We start from the raw sequence: 12,332 nt of genomic DNA, 5'->3' as shown, positions 1-12,332 counted from the left end.
CCCCTCGTGGGTGCTGGATGCTCTGGCTCCCCCCTCGTGGGTGCTGGAAGCTCGGGCTCCCCCTTCGTAGGTGCTGGAAGCTCGGGCTCCCCCTTCGTAGGTGCTGGATGCTCTGGCTCCCCCCTCGTAGGTGCTGGAAGCTCTGGCTCCCCCCTCGTGGGTGCTGGATGCTCTGGCTCCCCCCTCGTGGGTGCTGGATGCTCTGGCTCCCCCCTCGTGGGTGCTGGAAGCTCGGGCTCCCCCCTCGTGGGTGCTGGAAGCTCGGGCTCCCCCCTCGTGGGTGCTGGAAGCTCGGGCTCCCCCTTCGTGGGTGCTGGAAGCTCGGGCTCCCCCCTCGTGGGTGCTGGATGCTCTGGCTCCCCCCTCGTGGGTGCTGGAAGCTCGGGCTCCCCCTTCGTAGGTGCTGGATGCTCTGGCTCCCCCCTCGTGGGTGCTGGAAGCTCGGGCTCCCCCTTCGTGGGTGCTGGAAGCTCGGGCTCCCCCCTCGTGGGTGCTGGAAGCTCGGGCTCCCCCTTCGTGGGTGCTGGAAGCTCGGGCTCCCCCTTCGTAGGTGCTGGAAGCTCGGGCTCCCCCCTCGTGGGTGCTGGAAGCTCGGGCTCCCCCCTCGTGGGTGCTGGAAGCTCGGGCTCCCCCCTCGTGGGTGCTGGAAGCTCGGGCTCCCCCCTCGTGGGTGCTGGAAGCTCGGGCTCCCCCCTCGTGGGTGCTGGAAGCTCGGGCTCCCCCCTCGTGGGTGCTGGAAGCTCGGGCTCCCCCCTCGTGGGTGCTGGAAGCTCGGGCTCCCCCTTCGTGGGTGCTGGAAGTTCGGGCTCCCCCCTCAATGGGTGCTGGAAGAGATAGGCAAGAGCAAGGGTCTTAAATAGGACGTGAACAGAGATAAGTATCCAGTGGAGAGCACGAAGCAGAGGGTTAGTTTGAGAGTAGTGGGCTTAGGAGAATACCAGATGAGCAGTAGAATTTTGAAGAAGTTGAAGAACTGAAAAGGAGAAGGGGATAATAGTCATGGAGTGAAGAGAGTAGTGTAGAGAAAATCAAGTCCAGTTGGCGATAAGCAATATGAATAGAAGGTGAAGGGGAGTGTTGAAAGAAAAATAATTAAGAGGGAGAAAACCAGCAGAATGAGATATTATTATTATTATTATTATTATTATTATTATTATTATTATTATTATTTAGCAGATGCCTTTATCCAAGGTGACTTACAGAGTCTAGGGTGTGTGAACTATGCATCAACTGCAAAGACACTTAGAACAACGTCTCACCCGAAAGACAGAGCACAAAGAGGTTGAGTGACTTGTTCAAGGTCACACGTTGAGCCAGTGAGGGAGCTGGGATTTGAACTGGGGGCCTCCTGGTTACAAGCTCTTTTCTTTAACCACCAGTTAGAGAGATGAACATTAAAGTCAATGAAAATGGCAGGAATGAAGGTAGAGATAGAGGAAAGGAAGAAATCTATATATATACAGTATATGTATTTATAGTTATAGATAGTTCCTTTACAAGTAAATAATTAATATAAGTCATTGAAAAACATTTGCTATTGAAATGCCTTTTTATTAATATTATAGAGAATACCTTTTGTGTGTGTGTGTGTGTGTGTGTGTGTGTGTGTGTGTGTGTGTGTGTGTGTGTGTGTGTGTGTGTGTGTGTGTGTGTGTGTGTGATCTTGGCGTGACATCAGCACGGGAGCTGAGAATAAAAGCACTGTGCATTAGAGCATCTTCAGATGTGATCCAACAAGACCCAGCTGAGCAGGAGCTGAGCAGAGGAAGTGAGACCCAGTAATACACAGACAGTAAGTGCAGAGCGTGAATGAATCTCTATAACAACAATGCAGGCTGAGCCACAGATCCAGTAGAGATCGCACCTAACATGTAAATATTGTTATATATTATCTTTAAGAGGTTTTAGACATTAGACTTGCCAGTTTTGTAAACTTGAAAAAACATTGCTTTAAAAGCACAACATAAAACTAAAATGTTTAAGATATGTATATTTCTAACTTAATTCAACACATTAGTGTATATTTGTAAGAGAAAAGATAATATTGATAATTTGGTTATGGGCATGCTAAATAGTTGAATACATGTATTTTTTTTTTATTGTATTAAAGTAAAGCATTTATAAATGATTAGTACTTATATAAACTATATGCACACTGTGCTATAAAACCGTGTTGTATACATTAATATGTATAGTTAACACTATTTCTCATGAAGCTCTTAAAGGTTATTTGATGTCTCAAATCCTTATAAATCACACTTTATTTGATTGATTGATTTATTTATTTTGAAATGTTCAAATCTTTTTTTTTAATGGTTCAATTTTTGATGGTTGAATATCTTCATGCACAAGACAAACAGTAGTACTGAAGTATTCAAGAATCAAGCATTCTGACTGGAAGAGAGGGACTGAGTGATTCTCCGGTCCTGTGTTTCAGATCTGAAGACAGCCTGGTTGGTAAAACCTGCACAGAACTGAAAGCAATGAGACTGTCCGCCATCTGCTGTGTGTTCCTGTTGCTGCTCCTGTGTTTGGCTTGTCCAAAGGCAGACTGCAGGTTCCAGGAGCAATCAGTGGAGATTAGAAGTATGTGAAGAATACAGATATACTTTACAGATATTGATTAAGCGATAATACTCCTGCTGAGAGGTGATTACATACAATGAGCAGGTTATTTCTGTTTAGGTCTTGTATTCTTCTGTAAAGGAAAGTAGTTCCTTAAAAATAAGTTATTTTTTCTTGTATCTGCAGGGATATAGCTTCTGTTTTCTAGTGCAAGGTTTCAGCATTTTATCAAGAACTATGGAACTTTTTTTTATCAACTTATATAGTCGTCGGGGCTAAACTGTAGTATCTTGGCATGACATCAGTACATCATAGGTGTAGACTCCATTAAAAAATAAAGTACTGATAGAGTAAATTACCTTGTTATTTCCCCACATTCAATCAGACTGGCACATAAAGACATGGTCCAAACACACCCGAGTGGCTCATCCAGTTAAAGCACTGCCGCAGGGAGTGCAGTTTGAGTCACACAGCTTGGACAGCACCAGTTCAAGTCCAGGCTTGCAAAGAAGCCGAACTTTTCTGGGGACCCGCTTTTACACCAAGCATATTCAGAGTGGATAAACAGCAGAGCTGATCTCTGTCTTCCAGGATCGCCCACCTCTGCTCTGGATTGCTTGGTGTAAAAGCCATTCTGGCTTTAGGCTTGTGAGATTAAAGGACGCTATTACTCCCTCAGAATGCTTGTGATGTGTGGGGACTTGCTGCAGTGAAAAACATAATTAGACATTTTAAATTGGGGGGAAATAAAATAAAAAATAATAATTGGTCACTCTAAATTTAAATAAATAATCTAATTTTAAATTCCCCATTTGTTTAACCTTTGGAAAGCTTGTTTGAATGTTGCCGTACAGCAGTGCTATACTTCTGATTGAACAGAGCGGTTTGCTGCAAACCAGTTGTACAACTTTCAAGACAGCTTGTTTTGTAGACCCACTAATCATTGCATCGATTATCTCTAGATAAATATTTTCACCAGTGTTTTGCTGCAGCTGCAAATTCAATTCAATCAGAATCGCTAATGTTTCGAATCCAGCTAAAGTTCACGCCAATAACATGCTCACCTCTCTAGTACTGCAGTGTCTGGGTAATGGCTTTTTGAGAGCTCAGCATTACTAGCAGTGTTCTGTAACTGATTCTGTTTCCCCGCAGATCCCGATATCGACGTCTCTTGGTATACAGGCCGTGGAATCAGACCGGTGGGTCGATTCGGCAGACGAGGCACAGAGAGTCGTCTCAATTCTTATTCTGGATCTCGTCTGCTGTGCATCCCAATAGAGGACAACGATGACCCTGTACTAGATGAATAAAATTATTATTATTATTATTATTATTATTATTATTATTATTATTATTATTATTATTATTATTATTATTATTATCCCCTTTCTCTTCTTACTTCTTATTCCATTCTGTTGTGTATTTTTGTCTGTAATTAAAAACCTGTATATACAAAACACCAAAGAGAAACATCTGTTGTAAAGCCCAGTGAAATGAGTGCATGCACTGTAAACCCTGATAAGTCAAGTTTACTCCAGAAAATGGAGTAAACTCATTGCCTGAATAAGGTTAAGTTTAGCTACTCATTTAGTTTTTGTTATGACAGTTTTCTCTGGGGCTGCCTAAACTCATAGCATGTATATTCATGTAACTTAATCCATTTGAGTTAGATTTATTTTTTAATGGTCAAGTTATTTTGAACATTTTTATTTAATTAAAACAATAATAAGTTAGCTGAGGCAACAGAATGTGCAACCAACAAGCAATTTTATTAGCTTGCCAGAGCAGCACTTCTGCTTATGAGCGTATAGCAGCATTTACAGGGGCTGGAACCAGGCAGAGAAGGGAGGGACGTCACATCCGCAGACTGATCACCGAACGGGGGTGGCCAAACACAAAACGAGGAGAGGACATGTAAGGAAGCAGGTGGAGGCACAAGAGACAAGCAAACACAACACACTTGTGCAACAGCACATACACCAAACAACAACATAATAAACAACAAACAATTCCAAAAATAAATTGTACAAGTCCCGCAAGGGCTGATGGGAATCTAATCCCCTGATTCTACTTAAACTATTTATGTTTGAACAACTAAAGTAAATTTTAATGTTCAATTAACTTAAAATGGATGAGTGTTATCAATAAAATTTGAATTTTTAAGTGAATGTAACTTGATTTAATTTATTTAGAATGACTTTGGGGTCTACAGTGTGGGCTAATTTGGATTCTTCTGAAAACTAAATTAATAAAATTAAATTTTTTTACCCATTTAAATAAATTTACTAAAAAAATTTAAAATATTTGTTTTATGTCTCAACTTCTATAATGCATTATTGTTATAAAGTACTAAAGACTGTTATCAGAGTGTTGGTTCATTAAAATGAAGTGTGTGTTGCAGGACAATGGGAATGGGCAGAAGGTGACTTCATTTGCCCTAGGGTTCTTCTTATGATAAGGGAGCATCCTAATGGAATGGAACATTACAATAACAACAGGGGTGCAAGAAAAAAAGATCGGTTTGGTTTTTTGCATGTATCTCAGGCAAATGTGCAGCTTTTTCAAATTGTCATACAGGTACGATTTATAGAATCCTGTCATTAGTTTTAATTGGGTATTGTAATAATAATAAAAAAAAAAAAAAAGAAAAAAAAAAATCAGTTATCAAAAATCACCTAATCTGCAGCCAATGCTTATTTGCCATGGGATGGATTTCCCTGATACAAATTCAAACAATATCAAGCCAGTCATGCAACACCCTTTAAACAGATAAAAAATAAGCAACTTCATCTCCAGCCTATTTGAAACACATTTCCTTTTTACATTGCATTCTACTGCTTTAAAATACCACACTGCTTAGTATTTAAGACTTGCTTCCCAGAAATAGTCTGTGTCTTAAGTTCGAGTACAGTATAGTGATACGTGTATTAAAATTACAAATAAAAGACGTGACTACCAGAATACACAAACAGCAACATGACTGACTGCCGAGAAAAGACAAACTAAAACGAATCATCCATGACATACAGGCAGCCATTTTCAAAGAAAAATCATTAGCTTCTTGAAGAATTCGAACAGAAGCTTTTACAACTGCAGTGTTTGACCAGCTTGACCAGCTTGGACAGATCGGAAATGCTGATCAGACCCCCGTATTTTTCGACATGTCAAGTAATACCACACTTCACAAACTGGGAGAATAACAGGTGTGAGTAATCACGACTGGAAATGAGAAGCAGTACAGAACTGTAATGCCATGTGTGACAGATGATGGCCGCAAACTGCCTCCATACGTGTAATTGAGTTGGAATCTTTGTAAACATATTTATTTGATGTTTTTTCCTCAAAATGAGCGTGGGAAATTTGGCCTGCTTCTTACATTTTAGGATGTCTTAAATTCAAAGGAATGCAGAAATGTAACCAGTGTAATTTTCTGCTTTCACACTGACACCAAGCAGCTAGACTTTGCATCAAGTGAAAACATGTATGTGTCCGCCCTTGCACTTTTCCACCACACATTTCTGATTATCCCTTTCTCCTCACTGGATATCACACGACAGAGGCACATGGCATTGTATCCCGTTGCAAACAAGTCAGAAAATCTTGTCTAACCCTTTGCACTCCTGGTCAATTCTTATAGTTGTGTAACAGTACAGGTGAGAATCACATTGAAAAGACCCAAGCTGGCCTCTTTGACCTCATAGTTTATGATATGTTTGGAATGATGTATGGAACATGTTCATTAAATCGTATTCTGCTCCACAGCCCTTTGAAAGAGAAAGTGAGATCAGCACTTTGGATGACATTATAGTTTCTTTGTTTGCTTTCAGACAGTCTCTCTCTTCCTAATGTACTGTAGGTGGCAAATCACTTTTCTATCAAAGTAAGACCTTTAAAGGCCTAGGAATTATAAGTAGCCAATCCCACACAGCACATTCACACAGCAGTGGGCAAAACAAACTGGGTGCACTAAGCAGCAATATACTGGTGACAAGAGAATACAGAATACCATACATGGGCATTTAAAAAGAAAACTAAACTAGAATAACATAGCAAGCATGCACTTTGACTCATTAAGTGCCTTTAAGCTCATTTGAGGACAGGTTACTAGGTGATTTTGTTAACATTATTAACTTGAATCTACCTGTTTTTAAATTAAAAAGTTAAGTCTAAATGTAATATATCAAATTACATAGTACAGTTTGTATTCAGATTTTTTTCAAAGAAATATATATTTGGTACTAAATGGGTGCACTACAAATCACATGTACTCAGCATTCGATAACCACTTGGTGCACTGGTTATGTAGTTTTGTTATGCCATACTGTCTTTCCAACTCCTTCACCCAGCACCGACCTCCACAACAAAACTACAGTTCTACTGTAATACTCACTATGTTAAATCTCAGCATACTGAAGCTCCAAATAACTGCCCTCCATATTGATGTACTAATTATTGGGTTGGCTTTTGACTTGGCAATCAAAGATCCTAATGTTAATTGTCTTTCAAGTGGACAATGAGAGCAGTATTCAATAGGTTGGTTCATGATAATATCACTCACCAATGTACTCTCACCAGGCAGCTTTCAAAATGAGAGATGTGTGGGTCTCTGTCATACAGGTTAGTCATGCAAGACTAATTTGTAGAATTGTTTTTTTTCAGAAGGTTGGTCCCTTATGTTCCTGCTGGACTAGGACCTGAAGCGATCCGCTCCATATGAAAACCATGCAAATGGCATTGCTCTGTTACATCTGCAGCCAGACTAACATGGAGTGTGATCCTGGCAGGTCACAAGCTAGGCAGTTGGCCCTGGTCAGTACTTGTGCAGGAGACCTCCAGTAAATACCAGGTGCAGCAGTGCATGCAGTGGGGTTTGCGGTTCAATAACGGGGTCCTCCCCCAAATACTCCGGTAAGGCTTTAGGAGGCGGTGCAGTTTAGATGAGACCAAGATCTTGTCAATGTTACAGAGTGAGAGGTGAACCTCAGTTCAGAATGGATAAGTTCATTATGTCTTGTCAATGTTACAGAGTGAAAGGTGAACCTCAGTTCAGAATGGATAAGTTCATTATGTCTTGTGAATGTTACAGAGTGAAAGGTGAACCTCAGTTCAGAATGGATAAGTTCATTATGTCTTGTCAATGTTACAGAGTGAGAGGTGAACCTCAGTTCAGAATGGATGAGTTCATTATGTCTTGTCAATGTTACAGAGTGAGAGGTGAACCTCAGTTCAGAATGGATGAGTTCATTATGTCTTGTCAATGTTACAGAGTGAGAGGTGAACCTCAGTTCAGAATGGATGAGTACATTGTGACTGCCCCTTCCTTCAGAGTCTACAGCATGACTCCCTGCTCTCCCTGTTCTCCCTGCTCTCCCTGCTCTCCCTGCTCTCCGGTACGTGTAGATCCATGCAAGAGTCACTCCAGTGCATTAAAGACGTTCTGCCGTCATCCGCATTCTGTAGTAACCTGTGGGCTGTAATTGAAGAGAGATTTGAACTAAGTACCTACCACCCACTGACATGACACACGCACAATTAAGAGAAGAGCATCATCAGAGATTGAGAGCTGAGTTATAACGAGGCTTCAGTTAAACACAGTGCTAATTGATTAACATAATTAAAATGCCTTTATTGGTTATGTTCTCATCTTTTCTAACATTGCCATTCTTACAGTGTGCTACAGTAATTAGTAGATCTGTCTGACTTAAAGTACAGTGATTTCCCATTGCAATTAATTTAGGTGAGGGACAATGTCAGGTGTCTTAAGCACTCTGAAAGTGAACCTCAATCCTGACCTGCCGTCCAGGCTTGCTGTTTACAATAATATCCACTGGAAGCCACTGGAGACCACTCAACTCATCCTTCAGAGAGCTGGTTGAGATTTGAGCCCAGGCCTCCATGGGTGGAAGACACAAGAAGCCTCTGCATTAGCCCACTCTTCTTTGGGAATGTTACAGGATTGCTTATAAGGGTGCTTTTGAGTATGTGAGACACCTCCCCACCTCAGTGTTAACTCCTTCTATTAGTCGATTCTTTCTATTATCCCCAATAAATACCATTTACTCACCTATAGCCATGAAGAGCTCACTCACTTTCTTGCCTGACTTTGCTGATGTTTCCATGAACAGCAATCCTTTCTTTTCTGCGAGTTTTTGTGCCTCCTATTACAAAGCAAGAGAGATCTGTGAGATCGAAAGCTATCTGCATTATATAACATCTATATTCATGTATCATTTATCCATATCGATTTAACATATTGAATAAGAAATAAAATAAAAACAAAAATACTAACTGGGGTTGAATTTCAGAAATATTATTCCCAGTAAATCAAAGGAGCATGCATTATGTATTGTAGGTTGGCAAAAATGTACCTGCAGCTCCACCTGGCGTAAATCTGAGAGATCTGCTTTATTCCCCACCAGGGCAACCACTGTCTCTCCAGCAATATACTGTCTCTCCAACTCCTGCAACCAGCACTGAGCTCGGACAAAAGTGTCCTACAAAACAAAACAGAGTAAAGTCTTTCTCCAATGCATTTACTCAAGTACACTCATTGTGTCTTTTCTTCTCTGTTTATCTTTCTTAAGAAAGTATTCAACAATTTATGACAATACATTTTAAATATGGGATACACTTCAAAATATATGTAATTTAATGACATGTAGTTACACTCAGTTACTGTTTACTAATACTAACTAGTCTCACCACACAATTCCTTGATTGTGAGGATAAAAGTCCACACAACATGTATTTAAAGAGAAAACATTTTCATGATTGTACAATATTGTTCATCCATCCATCCATTATCATTAACTGCTTAATCCTTTACAGACACAGGGCTCAAGGCGGGACTACACCCTGGACCGGACTCCAGTCCATCACAGGGCACCACACACACATATAGGGCAATTTAGAGTGACCAATCAACCTGAACAGCATGCCTTTGGATTGTGGGAGGAAACTGGAGTACCCGGACAAAACCCACGTGAACATGGGGAGAACATGCAAACTCCACCCCTAGACCCCTAGGCTGGAACTAAACCCAGAACCCTGGCGCTGTGAGGCATCAGCGCTAACCACCACGCCACTGTGCTGCCCTACAATATGGCTGTACTGTAAATACAGTGCATGTATTAAATAATGTAACAAAATGCAAACAGCCATATTTTCAAAGCGTTGACACCAGTCTTTCATTAACTCTTTAATTAAAGAGGTAAAACACCTGTTCATTTTACCAAACAACTTTTAAAAAAACAGGAGGTAACTAAAGACTGGAGGAACCGCTTTCAAAATATGTCCCAAGTACCCTATACAGTGCAGTTAATGTACTTGTATTTATAAGTGTATCCATAATTTGTACAGGTTCAAAACCCCAGAGACTATAATGCAGCTCTGACAATGTTATGTTTTGTGAAGAACCTCTGAGACGCACACAATTGCTAATAGTCTCAAGTTATCAGAGGAAAATATTTACTCATCTACCTGACTGTCAGTAAAATCACATATATATATATTTTTCTTTACAATTGTACTATAAAGGAAAACAGCAGGTGACCAAAAAAAAAAAATGTCATTAGGAACTAGAAAGAAGACAGCAGCCACTTGAAAGAAACTGTCATCAAAATCTTATAAATGAATTACTGCATGCTGGTGTGCTTTAGAAACTACTTCGTGATTTGGCCTCCCTAATGACAACTCTTATGTTGGTGGCACCCTGAGCCTTTACCCTTTTAGTGATGTCGTACACCACGAGGGCTGCGTTCGCCCCCCGGTAGTACAGCGGGGTGACACTGTGGTACTTCTCCTGGCCAGCGGTGTCCCAGATCTCAAACCTCAAGGTGGTCTCATGTAAACACACCATCTGGGTCAGGTAGGCACCTGTACGAGAAGCAGGAACAGGTGTTAAAGGTGCACAGTACCTGCTGAAGGAGGTCTTCTGTCTTCAAAGACCGGTTGACTTCACAACAGATGCAGGCCATAGCATTCATGTAAATATCACAATAATCTCCAATAGTACACAGCAGGAAAGGCCCCCTACTGAAGGCAGGTTTGGTATATTTTTTCCCTTACTTCTACAAAAGGCTCAAAGTAATACTTTATATCATCTTCATCTCCCTAACATTTCTTACATGTCTGATGTTATGTCACTTATGTTTCGTATGCTTTTCTATTATTGTTTCTGCTTGGTTGTTTGCCATGCTTACTAACTGTTCCAGCAAGTTACTGCATCTGAAAAGACTCCTCAGGACTGATGATAGGGGAGCGGCAAAAGGGAAGCATATCAGTCTACTTGCTGCTGGGTTATGAAAACATACCACAAATGCAGGCACTGTGCTAATGCTATTGTGTAAATATAAGAATGGAGAGAAACCGTGCCCTGATCAGCGAGTCACTAAATATTGCAACGTTGTGTGCTGAATAGGATAGTTTGGGGTGGCAGTTTATTTGACTGTAATTGCTGTCATTTCTTTTGCTTTTTTACAGCCTTCTTATAAAGTTACAAGTCCTAGCGCTGCACTTACATCCCACCGTGGGTATGGTGCTCTTGAACTCATCCCTAGTAAAGCGAAGCGCCAGGCTGGACTTGCCAACTCCACTGCTTCCCAAGACAACCATCTTGGCCTTCTGGATCTTCCTCTCAAGCTGTGCATTCCCTGAGGCCGCCCTCCTTCGTTTGCTAATTCTCTTGTCTGACATAGCCAGGGAAGAGGGCTATGAGGGTTACAATGCTCTTCCAGTGGGTAACACAGGGGTGGAACACCAAGGCTCTTACTCCCAACTACTGTTCTGGATCTCCATGTCTGAATCCAGATGGGCACTGGTGGATTAAGCTGGTTTAGAGGTTGGTGAAAGTGTTGAGTGCTGGGAAGTTTTGACTGATCCCTTAAGTAGAGTGGTAAAAGATACCCCCGGCAAGTCATCTAGAAGCTGTAAAATGAGGGTATACAACATTTTAATAAAGATACACAGAACATATATCTGGTTTTAATAATGCAGATTGTTTTTTGACTTGTGCTTTTTAATTTATTCTCATCCCCATCCCCATCACCTTTAAAAAGCGGCGGGGTCGGGGGCAAGCAGTCAACTACTCAAGGAGCTACAGACCAAGCTACAGGAATCAATTAGTGAGTAGCTGTACAGCACCTTTAATTCAGCTTTGTGTTCAGAAATTCATTTGTTCTGTGACAAATAACACACTTGAATAACTTTTTTTCATCTTCATATTTTTGATTACCAAGAAACTGCTACTTGCAATCAATTTTTACTGTAAGAGGCATCCAATACTGATGCCATTGTAAAATGTTTTTGGGTGAAAACCACTTTTTAAATAATTTATGAGACTATTGCTAAACAATAGAACACACAATCTGTCTGCAGAGTGTTTGTAACACTAACATGTCTATTTATTTATATACATTTTTAGACATACTAAAAAACTTAATAAATAAATAAAAGTCTTTCTCAGTGTTTTCAATGCAGTAGTTATGGATGTTATGTAAAATGTTTAATACTTACTAGTAAATGGGAGAAAGAAACAAATCCATAGTACAGAGATAACACGTAAAAATCCAGCTTCCCCACAAAAGACAGCAGTGAAAAAATAAAAGTAAAAACAAAGTTCAGAGTTGGTGAGATGCACATCAAATATATAGCAATAGATCAAGATAACTCCACCTTCACTGCAACTCTTCCCTTACTGAATCAGTCTCGATATTTGCTATTGATCATATTGTCCATGACAGGATGTAACTGTCTGGATGAAACCACTT

The 12,332-nt window shown here is 40.7% G+C and overlaps 1 protein-coding gene across 1 annotated transcript; it reads right to left on the bottom strand.

Annotated features, from left to right (window-relative positions):
* Positions 1–5,584: 5,584 nt before the first annotated feature.
* On the bottom strand, positions 5,585–12,226 carry LOC121322125 (ras-related protein Rab-17-like). Its single transcript, XM_041261665.1, has 6 exons — positions 12,079–12,226; positions 11,085–11,490; positions 10,289–10,440; positions 8,934–9,059; positions 8,630–8,723; positions 5,585–8,036 (listed from the first exon to the last, which is right to left on the bottom strand). The coding sequence occupies exons 2-6, from the start codon at positions 11,257–11,259 to the stop codon at positions 7,888–7,890; spliced, it is 696 nt and encodes a 231-aa protein (XP_041117599.1). The 5' UTR covers positions 11,260–11,490; positions 12,079–12,226; the 3' UTR covers positions 5,585–7,887.
* Between the last annotated feature and the right edge of the window lie 106 nt (positions 12,227–12,332).

Source organism: Polyodon spathula, chromosome 10 (genome assembly GCF_017654505.1).
Source record: "Polyodon spathula isolate WHYD16114869_AA chromosome 10, ASM1765450v1, whole genome shotgun sequence".
NCBI lineage: Eukaryota > Metazoa > Chordata > Actinopteri > Acipenseriformes > Polyodontidae > Polyodon > Polyodon spathula.
The sequence above is the reverse complement of the archived record's forward strand: the minus strand, read 5'-3'. Positions and strand labels throughout refer to the sequence as shown.

Coding starts and splice junctions, on each gene's coding strand:
- LOC121322125 (XM_041261665.1), bottom strand. CDS start 11,259: ATGTCAGACAAGAGAATTAGCAAACGAAGGAGGGCGGCCTCAGGGAAT. Junction 10,441..11,084: donor CACCATACCCACGGTGGGAT/GTAAGTGCAGCG, acceptor CTTCTCGTACAG/GTGCCTACCTGACCCAGATG. Junction 8,037..8,629: donor TGAGCTCTTCATGGCTATAG/GTGAGTAAATGG, acceptor CTTCAATTACAG/CCCACAGGTTACTACAGAAT.